The 19,815-nt window shown below is 45.6% G+C and overlaps 1 protein-coding gene across 1 annotated transcript; it reads right to left on the reverse strand.

The window, feature by feature from the left end:
* Positions 1 to 2,330: 2,330 nt before the first annotated feature.
* On the reverse strand, positions 2,331 to 18,551 carry Tigit (T cell immunoreceptor with Ig and ITIM domains). Its single transcript, XM_032899285.1, has 4 exons — positions 18,439 to 18,551; positions 15,950 to 16,279; positions 13,593 to 13,687; positions 2,331 to 2,577 (listed from the first exon to the last, which is right to left on the reverse strand). Exons 1-4 carry the CDS (start codon positions 18,500 to 18,502, stop codon positions 2,341 to 2,343), a joined length of 726 nt encoding a protein of 241 aa, XP_032755176.1. The 5' UTR covers positions 18,503 to 18,551; the 3' UTR covers positions 2,331 to 2,340.
* Between the last annotated feature and the right edge of the window lie 1,264 nt (positions 18,552 to 19,815).

The raw sequence follows: 19,815 nt of genomic DNA on the forward strand, positions 1-19,815 counted from the left end.
CCCTGAGTATGTCTCACCAAACATGATAAGAAGGGGAGACTTCGTCAAACATTATTTTAAAAAGAGAAAGAGGCAAAGGCCAATGGATTGAAGAGCATTCTCCAGGTTCCAGCTTGTAGAAGTTTAATGGGGCTCCATAAGCAAAATTAGATTTCCAGGAGTCAGGTGTAAGCAAAAGGAAACAGGGAAGTTAGTTTGTAATAATATATTTATACTTAACCTAAAATGTCCAAAGCATCATTTTGAAATGTAATGACTATGTTTAAATGAGCTGAGATAGCTGACATTTTATGATTCACATTATCTTCAGATCTCTCTCTCTCTCTCTCTCTCTCTCTCTCTCTCTCTCTCTCTCTCTGTGTGTGTGTGTGTGTGTGTGTGTGTGTGTGTGTGTGTGTGTGTGTGTGTGTGTGTGTGTGTGTGTGAACAATAACACGTTCTGTCTAGGGTGAACCTTCGGGCACCTGTGCTGGGACAGCCACAATGTGGCTACTGTCCGGGACAGCACGTGCTGCCAGGAGTCAGGGCCCTAGGCACTTGTCTTCTGTGGATCTCAGGAGAGAATCTAGTTCACTTTCCACTTTGAAATTTGTTTTCTGTCAAATTGAATCTCGTTTTAGCAACCTGACCCATTTCCAGCATCTATAGGCGCCTTTGTATTTTCTCCCCATCCCAGCGGTATTTGTAAATGTTTCCCAGTTACCATAACTATGCTAAGTGACACCCAAATCTCAGTCCAGCCTCGGTTCAACATCAACCTCCTCGCAGTCAATCACCCCCCCTTTTTAATCTTTATGTTTTAGCCTGTTTCCAATGTGTAAGCTGTGTTCTACTTTTGACAAGTTTGCACTTTCTATAAGAAAAGTCCGATGGACTGCCACAGCCAACAGCACATTCCATTTTCCTGTATCCACCTTTCTTCCCAAGGGTGGGGCTCTGGACCAGTCTTATTTCTTGTGACTCATCTGAGAGAAAAGTGAGCGGAGGTAGGGATTGCCATGAGGATCAGGGAACAGGAGTTACCAGTCTTCCTGTTCACACTTAACCTGAGGTTTCGGTGAGAGGAAAGCTCACCTCGTTCTCTCTCCAATCTGTGCTCATGAAATAAAACTTCTCACAGGTGGTATGCAGAGAGATGGGGAAAGGACAAAGTCTTTTTTGCTCCAGCATAAAATCAGTCCAACATAAATAAACTGCAGACACCCCAACTCCAGCCTAAAGAGGTCCGGGAGTAAGGAAAAATATAAAGTCCTTATTTTTAAAAATTAGACTTAACTTTTGGTGGCAAAAAGTTTCCATTTTCAGAGGCCCAGTGGTAGATGGGTCTGGAAGAGGCAGGTCTAGCTTGGCCCAGATGCCAGGACATGGCTCCCCAGGTGGAAATGGATTTCCTGATGGCTTCCCAAGACCATGAAACTTGAGGAGTTGGGAGTTCCCTGAACCAGACATCCTAATAGACTCTGAGCTCAGCAAACTTGAAATGTATAGCTAAAGAAGAAAGCCTGATGTCCATTAGCTGTTTGGTGTCGGGGTTTTCTTTTAGGCTGAGGGCATGTTTCCCTAAGAGGCCCAATCATGAGTCCTTATCTCCTTGTAGGTCTTATTATAAATGTTTCCCCACTCAAGCCTATAGCCCTCAAATTCTCCCTAAAGACCAGTACTTTGCCTCATTCATAGATGCATATCTTGAAGGAGTGAATGTTGGTAAAAATAGCAGTGAGATATAAGTCCAGTGGTCATTCTTATCATCCACCTCAGCGCGGGGTTATTGTGAGGAATGTATTTCTCAAAGTCGAGAGACATCCTGCTCAGATCACTAAGTTCAAAGCCAGGGCAATGGAAATTTTTTTACTGCTTTATTTTTGCCTTTTCGAAAGGAAAAGAAAAATGGAAGGAAGGCAGAAAGAAAAAGGAAAGTTTTCCAGGCTGGAGAGAGCTTTAAGAACACTTGCTATTCTTGCAGGAGACCAGCACCCACATGGTGGCTCACAACTGTCTCCAACTCTAGTTCTAGAGACCTGACGCCCTCTTCTGACCTCTGCAAACCCCATCCTCACATGCACACATGCATAAAGGACAGACACTCATATGTATAAAATAAACATCGATGATAAAAATCCCATTTATAATCAAGTTAAAACTATTTACCTTGTGTCTGTCACAGAGAAGCAGAAGAGAAGGGTAGAAGAAATGAAGACTGAAAAGAAGGTGCCTTCCATTCTCACAGACATAAATATGCACAGGGGGGAGGGGAGAGGGAAGGAGGGGGGAAAGGGAGGGGAGGGAGAGGGAGGGGAGGGAGAGGGATGGGGAGGGGAGGGAGGGGAGGAGAGGGAGCTGTCATTGGCCAGTTTTTGACAAAGCAATGAAGCTCTCTAGGCTTCTGTAGCTCAAGACATTAAAGTAGTCCTGTGGATCAGTATAGTCATCTTCTGCCTGCTCTCCACAGAGGCCAGCAGGGGCAGCTTGTGTCTGGACAGGGCCCCTAGGGGATGAGAGAATCCTGAGGTTCCATTCCTGTGGCTCAGCTTCCGTTCTCCCAAGGCCGCTCTCTACAGAATGCATTCTAATAGACTTCTAGGATTAAACAGAGTAAATACACGGGATGTTATTCAAAAGCTACTTCACAGGTGACACATAGTTAGAACCTCCTCCCTTCCTTTCTATGAACACACACACACACACACACACACACACACACACACACACCAGAAGCAAACTTGTATTGTTACCACTACTCAATCCTTAGCCCTTTAGCCCATAATTTTCCTGCTTTGTTGTAGCATTAAGATTCTCATTCAATGTATTTTAATCCTATTCTTTCTCCTCTTCCAACTCCTTCTAGCTCTTCCCCATCTCCCTATCCACTCGAGTTTTTTTCTCTCTTTCAAAACAAACAAACAAAAATCATCAAGGCAAAAAAAAATCAAACGCAACCAAAAGCATGCAAAAAACATAGAATTCATTTTATGTTGGCCAACTATTTCTGGACATGGGATATGCCTTGAAGTATAGTTGATATAAACCCAGCTTCACTCCCTTGGAGAAAAGTGGCATCAATTGCGAATAGCTTCTTGATTAGGGGAGGGATTTTGTGTCTGCTTCCCCTTCCCCACGTAACTCATCATCAGTAGTCACAGCTCTAATGAAACTAACAGGCCATCCTACAGTGCTTACTTCCTGTTCTCTTAACCTCAAACTTGCCCTGCTTCCAGCTCTCTTTCCTTCTTCTCCTCACTGCAGATACACAGTTCATTTCTTCCTTCTCTTTGGTGTCTATACACCCTGCTTTCTCCTCACCCTCCTCCTCCTACCAGGGCCCGTCTTCAGCCAGCCTGGCCCTTTTCTCTTTGTACATTGGCTCTCCGAGCCAACAGGCTACCCAAGATGTCTCCCTCTGCTTTCTCCCTCTCAACCCTGTGAGTCAGCTCATTCACTGTAGACTCCAAACAAGACATAACCTCTAAAGACTCTGCCAGTAGCCCAGGCTCTGCAATGAGCTCCAGGCCCGCTCGCCCACCTACTCAGCATGGCCTGTGAAGAGAACCACAGTAAGTTTGAACTCAACCCGACTTCATGGTAACTATTGCGCCCCACCCCACAGTCTGCTCCTGTCCACATTCCTCCTTCTGACCCTTCAAATATATGGGAGTTCCAATCACCCATAACACCTCTGATGACTATTCTTGGTTGTCAACTTGACTACAGCAAGAATAAAACCCAAGTGGCTGTGTACGTGTGGCAGGGGTTTTCTAAAATCATTTGAGTAGGAAGACCCACCTTTAATCTAGGTATTTTGAGATAGAAAAGATCCACTTTTAATCTGGGCCTCTCCTTCTGGCAACAACCTTTACCCAGGACATAGAAGGAGGAAGCTTTTTTTTCTTTGTCTAATGGTTTTAACTCTTCCTAGAAAATCCATTCCTCCACTGGCCTTAGACCCACTTCTTTGGGATTCTGAACACTGGAGACCAGCAGAAACATTCAGCCTCAAACTAACTACAATTCTTTTACTTTTCATTGGTAGACTGCCATTGTTAAACTAGCTGGACTGCAGCCTATAAGCCACTCTAATAAATCATATGTATATGTGTATATACATGTATATATGTGTGTGTGTGTTCTCAGAATTTATATAAAGGATAGAAATGCATATATATATACATATATATGACATAATGCCATATATGGATGACACATATATACATATATACCATATATAATATATATATATATATATATATATATACTATAAGTTCTAGAAAACCTTGATCATTACACACCCCATCCAGTTTTCTTCCGTCCCCGCATCATTTAATCCCTCTTACCTGCTGAGGGGAAGAACAAGTTCCCTTCATAAAGGTCTGATTCACATTTCCTCTTACTGCTAAGCTAACTTTCCACAAATCTCCATATAGTGGTTTTTCAAAAATAAAAGTAGTCTGTCCATACGTCTGTTTAGGCCCCCACTGTACAGCAGAGGATGCTTAACCTGGGTTGCCATGATGAACAGCCTGGGAGATTCCACCTCACAGGATTTATACATAATCTCAAATTAAAATTAAAGTTTTAGATAAAGGTATATTCCTGTTGGGAGAAAAGTAGTGATTCATTACATCCCCCAGTGGAATCTGTGATGCCCCACTCTTTGTGTCCCACTCATGCCCATCTCTCTGGCTTTATCTCCCACTGTGTTTCACACCCAAGATACCCAACTGCTGAGGCCCGCATGCCAGAGAGCTGCCACTTGTTGCGACAGAGCTTTGAGATCAGACACGGTTAGCTAATTCCTCTTAGCAGAGACTCTGCTGACGTGTGATTGGAGATGAGCACAGGCAGAAATCCCCTGACAAAGGATAAGGCCACCGATGGCTCAGATGTCTCTCACTTCTGCCTAGAGTCTCCTTTGATCACATCGCCTCTCCTCTTGGCTTCTCTGCTTTCCCTTTCTACTTTCACCAGGCTCCAATGTCCATGCTCTCTAAGGGGAATGCTGTTTCTCTTTGTAATCTCAGAACCCATATCAGATGTTCAATCTACATATGTCTTAGAACTGAAATAGACACACGCACACACGTACGTGCACACACGCACACACTCATTTTGATACAGTCACATATAAAAGAATCTAATTTTCCAAGTCAAAGTATAATATCACAGCCAATAACAACAACAAAATCCCTTACGTTCATTGAGACTAGACAGAGCAATGAACTCTGTTCAGTGATGCCAGCCACAGAATCCATGTTAAAGTGTCACACTTGAGGGATATGGTAATACAGGGTAACAGGAGAATATCAGCCACAAGTAGGGTGGCAGAAGTCTGTAATAACATTTGGAACTTTTGACATTCTCTCGGTCTCTTACTGGCAGCTGCTCTAATGCATGTCATTCACCCACTTTATGTGTCTGATTGACAAAAACTACCGAGAGCCAGGGACTTGGAACAACCAAGCACATGGAACGTGTCTTCACTACACCCTTGCCTTCCAAGACAGGAAACACCACCCTTTTGGTGTCAAGCCCAACTGTGCACCCGTATAGGCAAGGAGATGAAGAAGGGAGGTTATAAGAACACTGTAGATGGGAACACTGAACAAATGAGAAATAAGATGATGAATCACTACAGGCCTCGAGGGGTCGGGCACTGAGAGACACTGGAGTCTCAGAAGAACACACATAAGTCACTGGTCTCCCAACTCCCATTTCTCTCAGTAGACGTGACTAAAAATTAAGATGAAGGGAATAGCTGTCATAGCTCATGATGGTGCTGTGTTTAAAAGGACTCTGACATCCCTTGATACAATGGAATCCATTTTAATATGAATATTCAATTATTTCTCAAAGAGCTAATTATGACTTTTTGTGCTTGTGTGTTCTTATTCTCACTCTTCGTAAGGCTGGCCACTCTTTCTTTTTAATTTTAAGACTATTTTGAGAACTAAGAGTCCTCTGGGAAATGCAAATATTCCTCAGACGGGTCCCTAAGCTGTTCCATTTCCATTCTACCCTACATGGAGACTCTATAATTGTAACCAGCATAGAAAAATAGGCCTGGGATTAATGTACTAACATTGTCCTAGAGAACCAAGTAAAACTACAGAAATTGCAACTGAGTCTTCTTGGGACAAACATTGCTTTCTAGTAGCATGTGAGGAGAAGGAACAGTGGACAATGGGGTTGTCAGAGTCCAGTGTCTGACACACATAACTTTTCATAGTATTTAACTAGCAAATGACATTTATTCATATAACACAAACACAGACACACACACACAGACACACACACACACACAGAGGAATACACATTTCCTTCTACCCCAGCACAACAGGTATTCTCTGCACCTGTCTTAGAGGAGCCAATATAATAAAGGAATGGATTTCTGAAATTATTTAGTGGAAGGATTATCAAAGTCACCCCTGTCACCTGTCCTGATAGGCTGCCTTTTAGCATCATTCTCAGGAGACACTAGTTTACAGCAGGACCTCAGAATAGGGACAGAAGTGAAAAGTCTGATGTGAGTGACCTGGGTTCTCAGAGGGAGGATAGTGAGAAAGGCCGGAGGCAAGGCATGCGAGGTAGTGCCAGCATCACTGACTTTCACAGTGTCTCTTCTCTGCAGACTGATGCAAAAGCAGAAGGTGCTCCTGCAGAATGGGATCCCTAGCAGCGAGCAGGACAAGGGGACCTCAAAATAGTAGAAATATGGTGACTGTGTTTAAGGAAAAAAGTAGTTACAGCTTCAATGACAGGAACAAAGAAGGCCTGACCCATGGGGATCTTAAGATAACTCATACAGCACAGTGATCCTAGGATAAATATAGATATATAGATAGACCACCTATAACACAATTGTGTTGATCTGTGTGTGTGTGTGTGTGTGTGTGTGTGTGTGTGTGTGTGTGTGTAGGATTGTGTTGATGTGTGTGTGTGTGTATACTTATACATACACTTTCAAATACTACCAAGAATACATTAGTGACGTCCAAAGCCAACCATCCCCGTGAAAGCTTAGATGTTTTGTCCACTTTCCTGGTCTATGAACAGTACTACACAGATATAGCGTATTTATCCCTTGGCACCAGTCTCAACCTTTGTCCTCTTCTGTGCCACAAGAAGACCGCATTGCATCCACTACGCCAGGGGGCTCACTTGGCCCCCATGTGGATCCACACGGGAATGAAGGATCAGAGTGAGAAGAAGGTATGTGTTTTCCCACAGTCCATGCAGGGTGGGCCTTGAACAGGTTGTGACTCTCACTTGAAGGTAACAGCACTTCCCAATGTGACCCATCTATGTGATCCTCTCCTTCCAAGTTCCGCAGCTGCTCTCTCATCTCTCCTCCTAAATATGCACATGGCTACCTTCCCCTTCCTGGTTTCCTTCTGGTCTCTATAGATCCATATTAAAGTGTCTGTGAACAACCCAGTTCCAGAGAACTATGTGTTCCCTGACCATACATTGAATAATGCTTTGGACAAGAAGAGAGCAAGCCTTAGAGACCATTTCTAAGGTACAAGATAGCAACAGAAAGGATGACTAGACAGGCACCAAGGAGGACACCAAAGAGAGAGGCAGGGAGTGGCACCGTGTACACGGGGAGCAATGGAATTGAGAGCTGCTGGCCTTTGCCTCTTTCTCAGGGTCTATTATGACCAAAGCTAGCCTGGGTACCTGACATGAAGATTAAGCAACCTCACATCCTTAGTAGACAGATACGTTCTTCTGTGTCTTCAGGACCACTAACCCTTTGTTCCAGAGCCGAAGGATGCTGGTGATGGCAGAAGCCATCTGGTAACAAGTCACCCTTGCTGTACCAGCTCAAAGGTAAGTTGTTATTCTTGTCACCTCATTCTTCTGGTGGACCACTTCTCCTGTCCTCCTCTTCCCTTAGATGTCTCATTTCATAACTGCAACTGTTATGCCAGCAATGACATAAAATAAAATATTATGGATAGCCAGACCCATCCCATAGCAGCAGTCATACTGGGTCCTAACCTCCCTGTTTGATCAGTTCTACATAATAACTAAAGGTCAGTGGCCAGTTCTCTGTAATCAGGTAGGTCAGCAGACATGATATTCATCTCAGAACCAGGAAGAGAAAGGATGAATCATAATACAACAAAGATTTTTACAGATAAATTGCCATAATGATATAAGGCCATATTTGACCTTCCAGAGCAATTGGAACTTTTTCTAACAGCTGGAACCTGCTTGGCTCCTCTGGGATTGTTAGCAGCATCCACCAAGCGCTTAGAGAACTTAGCAGGGGAGATCTGAGTGCTGGACCTGAGGGATCACTGCAGGGAACACAGCTTTGCCTCTGAAGCCAAAACATCTTCCCAATCTTCATTCCAACACCTTCTCAATTAAAGAAGATCAGGGTGAAGCACTGAATCTGGGGTTCTCTTCCTTTGTGGATCAGGTCTGAAGACAGAATGTGTTTAAATCTAACACGGTGAGTTTCTTATACCTGTATCCTCGGTATTGATAAGCAGGAGCAGGCAGCAGTCTCATCTGCACAGAAAACTTGACAGAGTTTAAGAACCAGATGAGGTGAAAGTCAGTCCGACTTTTATAATCAGTATGAAGACACATACCTCTAGGAACAGGAGAAATAACAGTACGAAACTATGGATAATGGGGTCAGAGCAGAAGTTCTACAACTAAGACTTTATAATGAAGAGCTGTGAAATCTATGGAGACCATTACAGTGGCAGTTTGCACAGTTTCTTCCAAATGAGGCCTGAAGAAAGATCTTTGTGGGATTAAAAAGCCAAGGTTAAATTAGAAAGAAAAGAAAAATAGAGTGGGGTCTCCCTCTGATAGAAAAAGAGATGCTAAGAGCTCTCAAGACGAGTAAAAGGGAACCAGATAAAGAACAGTCCCTCCTTAACTCAGCCCTGACCCTAACACTCCCTAGCTGGGCCTGGTCAGGGCCCAGACAGACAGAAGGTGGGTGCTGGCCAGGGCTTGGTGATAGGAGAGGAGGGAACATGGCAGAGGGATGTTAGAAATGAGGAGGAGAGAATTCAGCAGGGAGCTTGACCCAACAGAACCAAGAGGCGAAGAAAGTAGGCCAGCTGAATCTGTACTTCATAGTCAATCGTAGAATGAAGATATGAAATATGACATCCAAAATAGAAAGCCCTCTGCTGTTCTCAACCTACCCTGAATTTGAGAGCAGGTAGAAACATGGAGAGATGGCTCAGCGGGTAGCGCTCAGATAGATCCCCAGCACCTATGCAAAGGAAAATGAATTTGAAATGCCTCCCACAACCACTAACATTCCAAGGAGGGACAACAGAGCCTTGAAGCAAGGTGCCTAGCTAGACTAGTGAATAGGGAAAGATCTTGCCTCAATATTTAAGGTGGAGAGCAATCGAGGAAGACGCCTGATGTCACTCTGGCCTCTACACGCATATGTGTGTGTGCGCGCGCATGCACGCATGCACACACACACACACACACACACACACACACACACACAGGTTCAAGCGCACACATGTGTGTGCTCAAGCACCGAGATACACCTATGTATATGTCCACATTTGAACATGAATACACACATATACATACACATATAAAAGAAAGGGAGAAAGATAAATGAAATATTAGAAAATGTTTGAAGAAATAACATGTCTGCCAGATGAGAGAGTCATTTCCCATCTTCGGACTGGGAGCAAGATCCAGGAGAACACGCCTGGTGACACGCACACTGGGGAACACGCCTGGTGACACGCACACTGGGGCCGTTGAGGTGGCTCATGCCTGTAATCCCACCACTGAGGAAGCTAGGGCAGGAGGGTTCCAGGCTTGTCTGCGTTATCTGAGGAGATCCAGGTTTGGAGGGGTAGTGACTGTGGTTGGGAGATTGCTCTGTATTGTTTTGTTTCGTTTGTAAAGCAGCTTTTGGGTATAATTTATCTACGGTAACACAGATGACCTCCACAGAGTCTGTGGATAGAGAAACTAAAATTGGAATTCAGAAGCCAGCACGGAAGGGAACCCTTGAGGAAACAAACAAACAAACCACTGCAGGCCTTGCCTTGTCAGTGTCGACCTCGAAGACCACATGCACCACGGGAAGAGAAGTAGCAGGGGTTGAACTCCAGCCCTATGGCCTCTCTGATGGCTGCCATTCATCATTACTTGGATGGATTTAGACAAACTTCTGGGTGAATCTCTATGTCATTCCAGAGGGTCTGAATGAGATGGAAGAACGTGCCCTGAATATGGATGGCATGGCACACTTTTGGGAATCTTTTCTGGAATAAGGGATTCAACAGCAGCAAGAGTGACAGGGAGGAGATGTCACAGTGGACAGACACCAGGACAACTCCTGAAGGCTCCCATCCGGGGTCCAGTTTGTATTCTTTTTTATACTGCAAAACCACAAGGTGGGGTGGGCAAGCAACCAGGGTTTTCCAGAAGTGTATGAGGTGGTCAGCAGCTTGTTAACAATGACCCATTGTTTTAGCTATTTCTCCGAGCCATTAAGCTCCAGGTAGCAAGTGATGTCATGCTTGGCAATAAAAATGGTGACTAAGTAAATCACTAAGTAAATCAACAAATCAATATTTAATCATTGGCCTTTCGTGTGTTTTTCTACTTCAGCACCATCCCTGTGGTCCAGGGTGAGGGAGGGAGTGGAATATTAGCATCTCTGTGGCTTCGCTCCCTGGGTGTAATCAGACAGCTCACACGCCTGCTGCCATCTGCACCTTCCCCGTCATGATGGACTGTACCTCCAACCATAAGTCAATAAGGCCTCCCTTCCCTGAGCTGCTCCTGTCAGGTAGTTCAGAACAGCAATGAGAAAAGAACGTCAACCCCCGTCCTCACTGGTTTAACTCAGGTGACCAGGGATTGCTAGTACCAGACAATAGCCACCTGCCAGCTGCAAAGGGCTGCGTGGAGGAAGAGGCTGCAGCTTTTCATGGAGAATGTCCAGTACACCATGAAAACTCCCAGGCAAGAGGAGAACAGATGACTGATAACCAAGTGACAATAGACAATAGAAAAGACCCAGGGATGGTGTAACTAATAGGACTATCAGGAACAGACGTCAGAATAACTGGTGAAAACAGGTTGGGAGTTTTGACAGGCGACAAACTATTTAAACGAAGGATAGACACATCAAAGGAGATGCTCGGTAACCTGAAAGGTGAGCTGGAAGAAAAGACCCACTACAAAACAAGGAGCTATGAACGAGCAGAACATGTAAGAAAGACTAGGAGCCATACGGAAGGAAAGGGAAGCGTCGAAAGTCCCTGCGACAAGAGGTCCAGAAGGAGGAGAAAGCAAGAATAGAGAAGGAATATATAAAGAGAAATGGCCAGGACTGACCCACAAACTGACAAAACCCATCAAACCACAGACTGAAAAAAAGCCCACTTGATCCAAACGCCATACAGAATAAATACAAAGATAATGACGTCTAATTATATCATTGTACAAATGCTGAGACCAAAGACAGAAAATGTTAAAAGAACAAGAAGAAGAAAAGGCATTTTAAAGAAGTAAGGATAAAACCCAGTTTCAAAAAAATTTTTTTATGTAGTTGGACACTGGGATAATATTTTCCATGTGCTACAAGAAAGTCCTGGCCGGCATGAGATCCTACACCGAGCAAAACACGCATGCCACGTTTATAGCCATGGGTAAACACGTTCTAGGTGAACAACCACCGCAATAAACACAACACAATTCTTTGCCTTTGCCAACCTGCACTGCAGGAACACTGCAGAAGGCAAATGGCTGCTAGAAAGCAGGACAGTGACACTGGAGAGAAGAGTGGATGGAAGAGAGACCTGGAGGCATGTGGACTTGCAAAAGGATCGTAGCTGGGCAGCATAGCAATGTGGAGGGGGACAGACAAGAAGAAGAGCTGATCCGATAGAAGGTTCTTGCATATTCCAGGAGGTTATAGAACACTAATCGATTGGCACTAGTATAGAGGAACTTGAATAAGCCCAGGTAAAATGTGTAATGCCTGGTATAATCGCTAAAAGAATACCAGAATACGTCCCTAACAAAGGTGTTTTCTATAATAAAGTGAGCCTTCAAAAACCAGCAAACGGAGGGGAAACATAAAGGGAAAAGAACGGCGGCTATGGGAGCTGTAGCAATGGCTCAGCAGCTAAAGGCGCGTGTCATTCTTACAGAGGAACCGCATTCAATTCCCAGCACCCACATGGTGGCTCAGACACCCCTAATTCTAGTTTCAGGGACACAACACCCTCCTCTGACTTCCATGGCCACCGTTCCTGGTGCACATAGATATATGCAGGCAAAACACTCATACACATAAAGCATATAAATCTAAGTACCAGCGGTCAGCCCTGACATCATCTATATACAAGTAACATGCCAATTGACTGGCTTTGTTTGTAGACTCAGGAATGTATGTATCAACAATTAAAGAAAAAGAGAGGAACGGTGAGACCAAGAGAGCAAGGAAAATGGGGGACGGGGAGGACCAGAAAGAAGATAGCGAAGGGAGAAACAATGTGATTATATTTTAATTTCAGTATGTAGTATATACATAAATTAAAATACAATGTACATAAATATAACATATATTGAATATATTGAACTTAAATAAAAATGAATAAATAAATCTTTAAAAAGCTAAGAATAAGGCATCTTGTACTCCCAAGCACCTGAGAGCAAGCCTGGGGCTAGCAAGATTAAGGATTAGGAAACACGGTTGGAGAGAAAGCAAAGAAAATTTCAGGAAAGTAGGAAACAGTGTATACGTCACAGGCTGCATCCCCTCAAATGTTTTCACAGTGAGTTGAAGTGAGTGAGCAAGGCTTGCTTAAAGGGCCAAGGCAACCAGACCAAAAAGGACTGAAATTTTTATAGCTCATCTCAGTCAACAGTTACCAGCTTCACAGACAGCAAGAATCACTGAGAAAGCCTGACACCTGACAGCCATGCATCACAACTTTGTGATCTAGGACAGAACTGTAACCTCCCATCTTACATACAAAGCAATAGAGACCTTGAAAAGTTAAATAAGGAGCTTAGAATTGTACAGTCAGTGCCTGGGTAGAAACTAAAATACTCCCCCCAGCTCCCCTTCCCCCACTCTTTCAGCCAATGGCCTCTTAAACTCAAGGCAGTAATGTCTGATCTTGCCGTGTATCTTCGACTCCCCAAATTTGGAATGCTAATTTCTCAACCTACAGTAGTATGGGGGGGCCCAATGCAGCCAATGGGTTGTGAAGACTAAAAGAACTAAGAGCCCAAGCACCCAGTAGACAACCTCTCTGATGCACCAAACTCATAGGAGGTGAACTCTCAGAGCAGTGACTAAAAGGACAGGCAGTAACTAGCAACTGTGCAAGACAGAAAGATGGGCAAAAGGTAGGTGTGTCCTTCTGGGAGCTCCCAGCCTGTAGGAGGGGGCAGGGGAACACAAAATATTAAGTGCATTAAACCACAGGACAAGAACCACGAAAAGGCACAAGGAACAGGGGCAGAGATCACATGAGCGACTCTCTGAGTAGAAGGGGAATCAGAAGTCACTAGGGTGGCAAGAATGGGGTGATGAGGACCGAGGCAGGCTATGTCCTAACTCTTACCTTTCTAGCCAGTACAGTCACCCCTGTGGCCATTAAGCAAATGAGTCCCAACACAGCCGCCATGGTCCCTCCAAGCAAGGCAATCTGGAAATGAGCTACCACAGGGAGAACAAAAGAGAGGTGAGTGTCAGAGGTTTGGAGCGAAGCAGCCGAATTGAAGGAGTCCTCAATTGTCTCAAAAAATAAAAAATAAAAATCCATTCATATCGTGGGGGTGCTTGTCTTTGATCTCAGTGCTTGAGAGTCAAGAGGTGGGCAGGTCTCTGATTTGAGGCCAGCTTACTCTTTGTGGTGAGTTCCAGGACAGAGGTGGGATGTTCTAGAACTGTCTGTCCTCTATTAAAAATCTTTAACTTCAATTCTGTGGTCTGCAGAGAATCTCCCTGGTCTTCGGCGGGGTTGGTGGCCAATCTCCGGAGGAACAATGTGCCTGGTGGACACCTCAGAGCAGATTTTGTCAGCCTTTTCCCATTCAGGAAATGGTAAAACGAAAACAAACAATGCCCTCTAAAAGAAAACTTGGGAAGTGATGGAAAGGTGGCTCCATGGTTAAGTATGCTGGCTGCTCTTCTGGAGGATCAAGGTTTGATTCCCAGCACCTACATGGCAGTTCACAACCATCCATCATCCCAGTGTTTTGATCTAGAGTCTTCTGGTCTCCACAGACACCAGGAAGCAGGGGATGCACAGATGTGTGAGCTACCAAGACACTCACACTCTTACACATAGAATTAGCAAATAAATAGCAAGTATACAATAAAATAAAAATGTATATATATATATATATACACATCAACAGGTTAAATCAACACATGCAATAAAATACATATACATATATATGTATATATATATCAGTAAAAACAGGTTAATTCAAAATTGAAACAAATTTAACACTGAGTTACACAAAGAAAGCATATAACTTTTTATCTTAGCCATATAGTCCAGGTGTGAAACCCTGGAAGGAGCGAGGCTCTTGCAACCTTAATTTCTGCTGCTTTCTCTGTCCTTGGTACACAGTAGATGCTTATTTAATAGCTGCGATATGCTGAAGAAGAAGGAATTCTAGGACACTTCCTCCCACCTTTCCCGCTTCTCCAGGAACTTGGGCAGGAACCCCAGAGTCCTGGGAAGACTTGAAATAAGAAAAAGCCTGGCCTGCTTCCCCGAGCACCAGGAATTGTAGGAAAGAAGTCTACAGTATCTGACCCCTCGGGACAAGGACCATGCCTGGGAACTTCAAAGTCCCAGCATGCTCCTGCTGCTCTGAGGACTTAAACAGGATAGGCCAGGCTGGCTCCTTACTGGTCATAGCCATGGCTCACTCAGGAAGGACAGGGATAGAAGACCATAGTATGCACACTGCACGGGTGCCAAGAAGCCATGTTTGAAAGGAAATTTTAAGGTAAACTATGATCACTTCAATGTATAAATGTTCTTAAAACTCATGAAACCTAAACTCCAACATAATTTCAATTCATATATGTTCTTCACCTAGACTCCAATATAACTGATAGTATGCAGTCCTGAGTGTGGCATCCCATGGAGCTAGAACATCTGATTGGAAATCAGCCTTATCACCCTGACCAATTCCAAGCCTTAGCTTCCACCACCGTCAATCAGATGGAAATTATACTCATGATCAATAACTGACTTGGCACTTGCTATATTCCTGGTGCCATGCTAAGGGATTTTTCTTATAGTAAATTGTTCAAGATCACATTAGCAGCTCATAAAATCTTATACACATCCTCATTGGACAGCGGAACAAATAAGTCCACCAGCAAGGTTTGGACCTAGGCTGTCTGGCATCAGAGGCTGAGCACTTTACTACCCTGCTAAACTATCTCTCAGATTTGATTTCCACAATCCCTTCCCTCAGTAAAGCTGGCTCATGTTTGTAGGACAATAGTCATTATGGGGACATGTGGAAGCTTTGACGCTTCTTCATGCAAAGGAGGGGGACTGTTGTACATTTTCACTCAGCATATGATGTGACCTGTTTTAAATCAGCTCAAACTTAAGAGCTAATTATTCTAATTTGCACGACTGATAACTAAGTCATTAAATGATCACCTTTCCATGTATGACCTCATCCGTAAGTCTCATCACTTTAGATAAGATGGATTTCCTATGCAGAAACAGCGGGTGTGCGTGAGAATCAGCTGGATGTTTCCAGAACACATCAGCTCTGCCCCCCCCCCCATGAGGTTCTAATTTCATCAGCTTCAGCTGCTCTTTCTTTACTATGCCCCAAAAGTTCCTCTAAAGAGTTCAGTGCACTCCAGGATCGGGACACTCTACTTCCTAGAGTGTGTCAGAGAAAGTGGTTCACCACCACCGTGCTTCAGAGGGCATACCTGAGCCTTCCTGGACCTTCAGGAATATTCTCCCCTTGTAAATCCCATCGGGATAGGTATGATAGGTGCAGAGGTATTCTCCTGTGTCATTCGTGGTCAGTGACTGGAAGGTGATGCCTAGGCTGGGGCCTGGGACCACTCGCTCACTGAAGACCGAGGGGACATACCACCCCAGGTCAACACTGTAAATGGCCAGAAGCTGGTCCCGCTGCTCCCAGTTGACTTGGGTCACTTCAGCTGTGTCGGAGGAGAAGTGACATTGTAAGACGACAGAGCCACCTTCCTCTGCAGAGATGTTCCCCTTTGTCTCTATTGTGCCCGTTGTGGCTCCTATGGGTGAGGGAGAGGTACACGTGAGTTTCCGGCCAGCAGCTGCCCTTCAACCTTCCTGAGGATTCCCACAGGAGTCAGAGTCCAGAACCGGCTCTAGGAACAGAAGTCTATACCCTGCAGTGTATCCTAGCATCCCCCATAGAGACAATCGTTGCTTCCTGTTTCCTTTATTTCAAGAGTTTTTCTTACTCTGTCATTCAAGGTTCGAAGTCCCAGCCATGGCCTCCTTCCAATCTTCTCGCCCTTCTCTGTGGGCTCCATTCCCATCCAGCTGATCACTGCTGTTTCTGGAAGTTGCTTCTGCCTCCCTGTCTCATCTTCACTGATTGGTCAGAGCTGTGCTTCCTCCCCAACCTTGGGGACCCTAGCCTTTAAGCCCTCCCCCTTCTCCCTGCATGTACTGTATTATTAAATGTTGTCTTATTGAATGCCTGGCTTATTCCTACATGGCTTCTAGCACTTTGTTCACTCGGGATGTTCTGCTCAGCCTCCTGGCTAGGAGGCTGATTATCTTCCTAGACTTATTTAACCATCCCACCTAGAACATCAGCCCTAACCCAACATATCTTGTGCTTCTCTCTAGGTTCCAGCAGGCTAACCTTGTGTCTAGCCCTATGTTTTGAAATAGAACTGGGCTATATGATGGGCATTTGGGATGTCAGGAAAAACGAGAGAGAGAGAGAGAGAGAGAGAGAGAGAGAGAGAGAGAGAGAGAGAGAGAGAATATGAATCACAGAGAAAGGAACTTGACAAGAAATGCTATTTCTCAGCCAAAAGTAGCAGCATATGTTTTTAATCCCAGTACATGGGAGGCTGAGGCAGGAGGATCATAGTGAGTTCCAGACCAACCTTGAAAACATAGCAAGACCCTGTATCTGTCGAAGAAATAAACTAAAGTAAAAAAGAGTGGGGGAAGAGATGAAAATGAGAAAGGGGAAAAGAAGGGAACGGAGAAGGAAGGGAAGACGAGAGGAGGGGAGGGAAACATAGACGAGAGGAGGGGAGGGGAGGGGGAGACAGGAGGGGAGAGGGAGAGGAGGGAGGGAAACATAGACGAGAGGAGGGGAGGGGGGGGGGGAGACAGGAGGGAAGAGGAGAGCAGAAGAGGAGAGGGGGCAGGGGATGGAAGGGAGGAGAGAGGCGGGGAGGGGGGAGAGGGAGAGGAGGAAGGAAGGAAAGAGAGGGAAGGGGGAGGGGAGGGAAGAGGGGAAGAAGGAGGGGAGGGGGGGAAGGGAGGGAAGGGGAGGGGGAGGGAGGGGGAGGGGGGAGAGGGGGAGAGGGGGGGGGGGGGGAGGGGGGAGAGGGGAGAGGAGGGGGAAGGAGAGGAGAAGGAGGGGGGAGCGAAGAAAGGAGGGGGAGAGAGAGAGAGAGAGAGAGAGAGAGAGAGAGAGAGAGAGGAAGGGGGGGAGGGAGAGAGAGGGGAAGGGAGAGGAGAGAGGAGGGGAGGGGAGAGGGAGAGGGGAGGGGAGGGGAGGGGAGAGGAGAGCGGAGGGGAGGGGAGAGGGAGAGGAGAGAGTGGAGGGGAGGGGAGGGGAGAGGAGAGGGGAGGCCGTCTCCCAGATGAAACCAACTTCTCCCCTGCTTACCAGCTCACCCGCCTCGGCTCCTCTCTACCTTCACAGTGTTAAAAGTTCAGCCTTTAAACTAATTTGTAGTATAGTCTCTAAATATTTCGTTTCTGTCCCTCAGAAATGTTTATCTACAATTTCTAATAGAATAGAAACAATAGAATTTAGTCTTTGGTATTAGTTGTAGACTCTGAAAGTCTGGGAAGCAGGGATTTCTGGTCAACAGAGAACTAACTGGAATATTGTTCTAGAAGTTCTTCAGAAACAGTAGGAAGATGGAGCAGGAGAGGAGTAGGTTTCTAGGCTTCTTGGCTCCCATATCAGTCCATTCCCCAGCTTCCCTCTAGAACGGCTGGTCAGTCAGCGTCCCCAAGTCAGAGGATCTACGAAGTCCTTCCTCTGCAATCCCAAAAACGTGGACGTCCCCTTCTCAGAGATCACCCCATGTGGTCACACAGAGCCTCACGACCACATACATAGAACTGACATACATACAGGCCTAGGCGTGTACTCAGAGCCTTCTCTACCTGAGCACCCTGGTGTCTGTGCTGAGTGCCCTCTCTGCTCTGTTAGGTCTGCAAGCCTTACCTGCAGCAAGGAAGGCAGCTTCTGTCAGCCCCTGGACCCAGACCAGGAGCATCCAGCCATGCATGCTTCTAATCAGAGGCCTACGGGAAAGTGGAAGTGGCCTTTCCTCCGACTGAAACTGGCCCTCTGCAGGTGTCAGGTGAAACCGAGCCTGTGACAAGAGGGTCTCGGAAAAACTGACTTAGGAAAGAGCAGTGTCAAACGCCTGATGTTCTCAACAAGTACACAAGCCACACAGGGTGAGCCACAAGAAAGGCCACGAAGGAAATACTGTAAAAACAAATAAAACATGTGGTTAGAGATATACAGGTCTTGGGTAATTTGTATATTGACTACTTGGGTCGTCGACCTGTTGTTTTTAAGTTATCTTGATGCACTTTTTGAAATACCAACTTTTATCTAAAGCGAGAGCATGTATGTGACCCACAGGATTCGGAAGAACTATTTCTGATGAGTCAGTCCCCTCCCCTCCCTGGCCCTTCTGCTTCAAGTTCCTGCCACAGTAACTGACTGCAACCTGGCATTGAGAGCTAAAATAAACCCCCTCTCCTCTAAGTTGCTTTTTGTCAGGGCAGCGGCAACAGAAACAAAACTAGAATACATCTTTTCTTTCTGTCCCGCCCCCTTTCTCCCTCCATCCTCTTCATTTATAAAGGTCCTGGGTGCTTACAGAGCATCAGGCTCTGAAGTTACGAGGGTGAGCAAAAATCGCTCAGCACTCGGAGTTGGCAAAGCTGGGTCTCTGTAAAGCCACTCGAGAGAGGAGGTGGAGGGGACACGGCTAGCTGTCCCCTGGGCTCTGGGCAGAGCTGTATTGGCCACGCCCCACGGTGTACAGCCTGAAAACCTGCATTCCCCCCAGGGGAGATCCAAAGCCTTGTCTAGCCCATTCTGCCAGTGCAAGTGGTTCTCCACATCCAGGCCTCTGTCTCTCTCTGTGTGCAGAGTGCTTCTATCAGTTTCCTCCTCCCCAACCCCCATCCCCGGGTTCTACTCATTCACAAATCTCTCCGCAGTGACTCATACACTCTAAGCCCCTCTCCAGACCTGGAAACACTGTTTGATTTACCAGCTTCGCCATAGCCTTCAAGGCTTACATAAAAATACGCCTCCGCCACGTTCGTTGTTTCTGAGACAGGGTTTCTCTGTGAAGCCTTGACTGACCCGGAACTCACTCTGCAGACCAGGCTGGCCTGAAACTGAGAGATCCTGCCTGCCTCTGCCTCCCGAGTGACAGGATTAAAGGCGTGCTCCACCACCAAAGCCAGCCTCTCCACCGCCTTTTTAACACCCAAATGCCTTTCAGCTGAAGAAACCAAAAGGCCCACTATGTATTGAGGGTAAGATGCCGGGGCTAGCCAAGATGAGCGGTGCCAA

This window comes from Rattus rattus, chromosome 4 (genome assembly GCF_011064425.1).
Source record: "Rattus rattus isolate New Zealand chromosome 4, Rrattus_CSIRO_v1, whole genome shotgun sequence".
NCBI lineage: Eukaryota > Metazoa > Chordata > Mammalia > Rodentia > Muridae > Rattus > Rattus rattus.

Coding starts and splice junctions, on each gene's coding strand:
- Tigit (XM_032899285.1), bottom strand. CDS start 18,502: ATGCATGGCTGGATGCTCCTGGTCTGGGTCCAGGGGCTGACAGAAGCT. Junction 16,280..18,438: donor AGCTGCCTTCCTTGCTGCAG/GTAAGGCTTGCA, acceptor CCTCACCCATAG/GAGCCACAACGGGCACAATA. Junction 13,688..15,949: donor GAAGGTCCAGGAAGGCTCAG/GTATGCCCTCTG, acceptor TCCCTGTGGTAG/CTCATTTCCAGATTGCCTTG.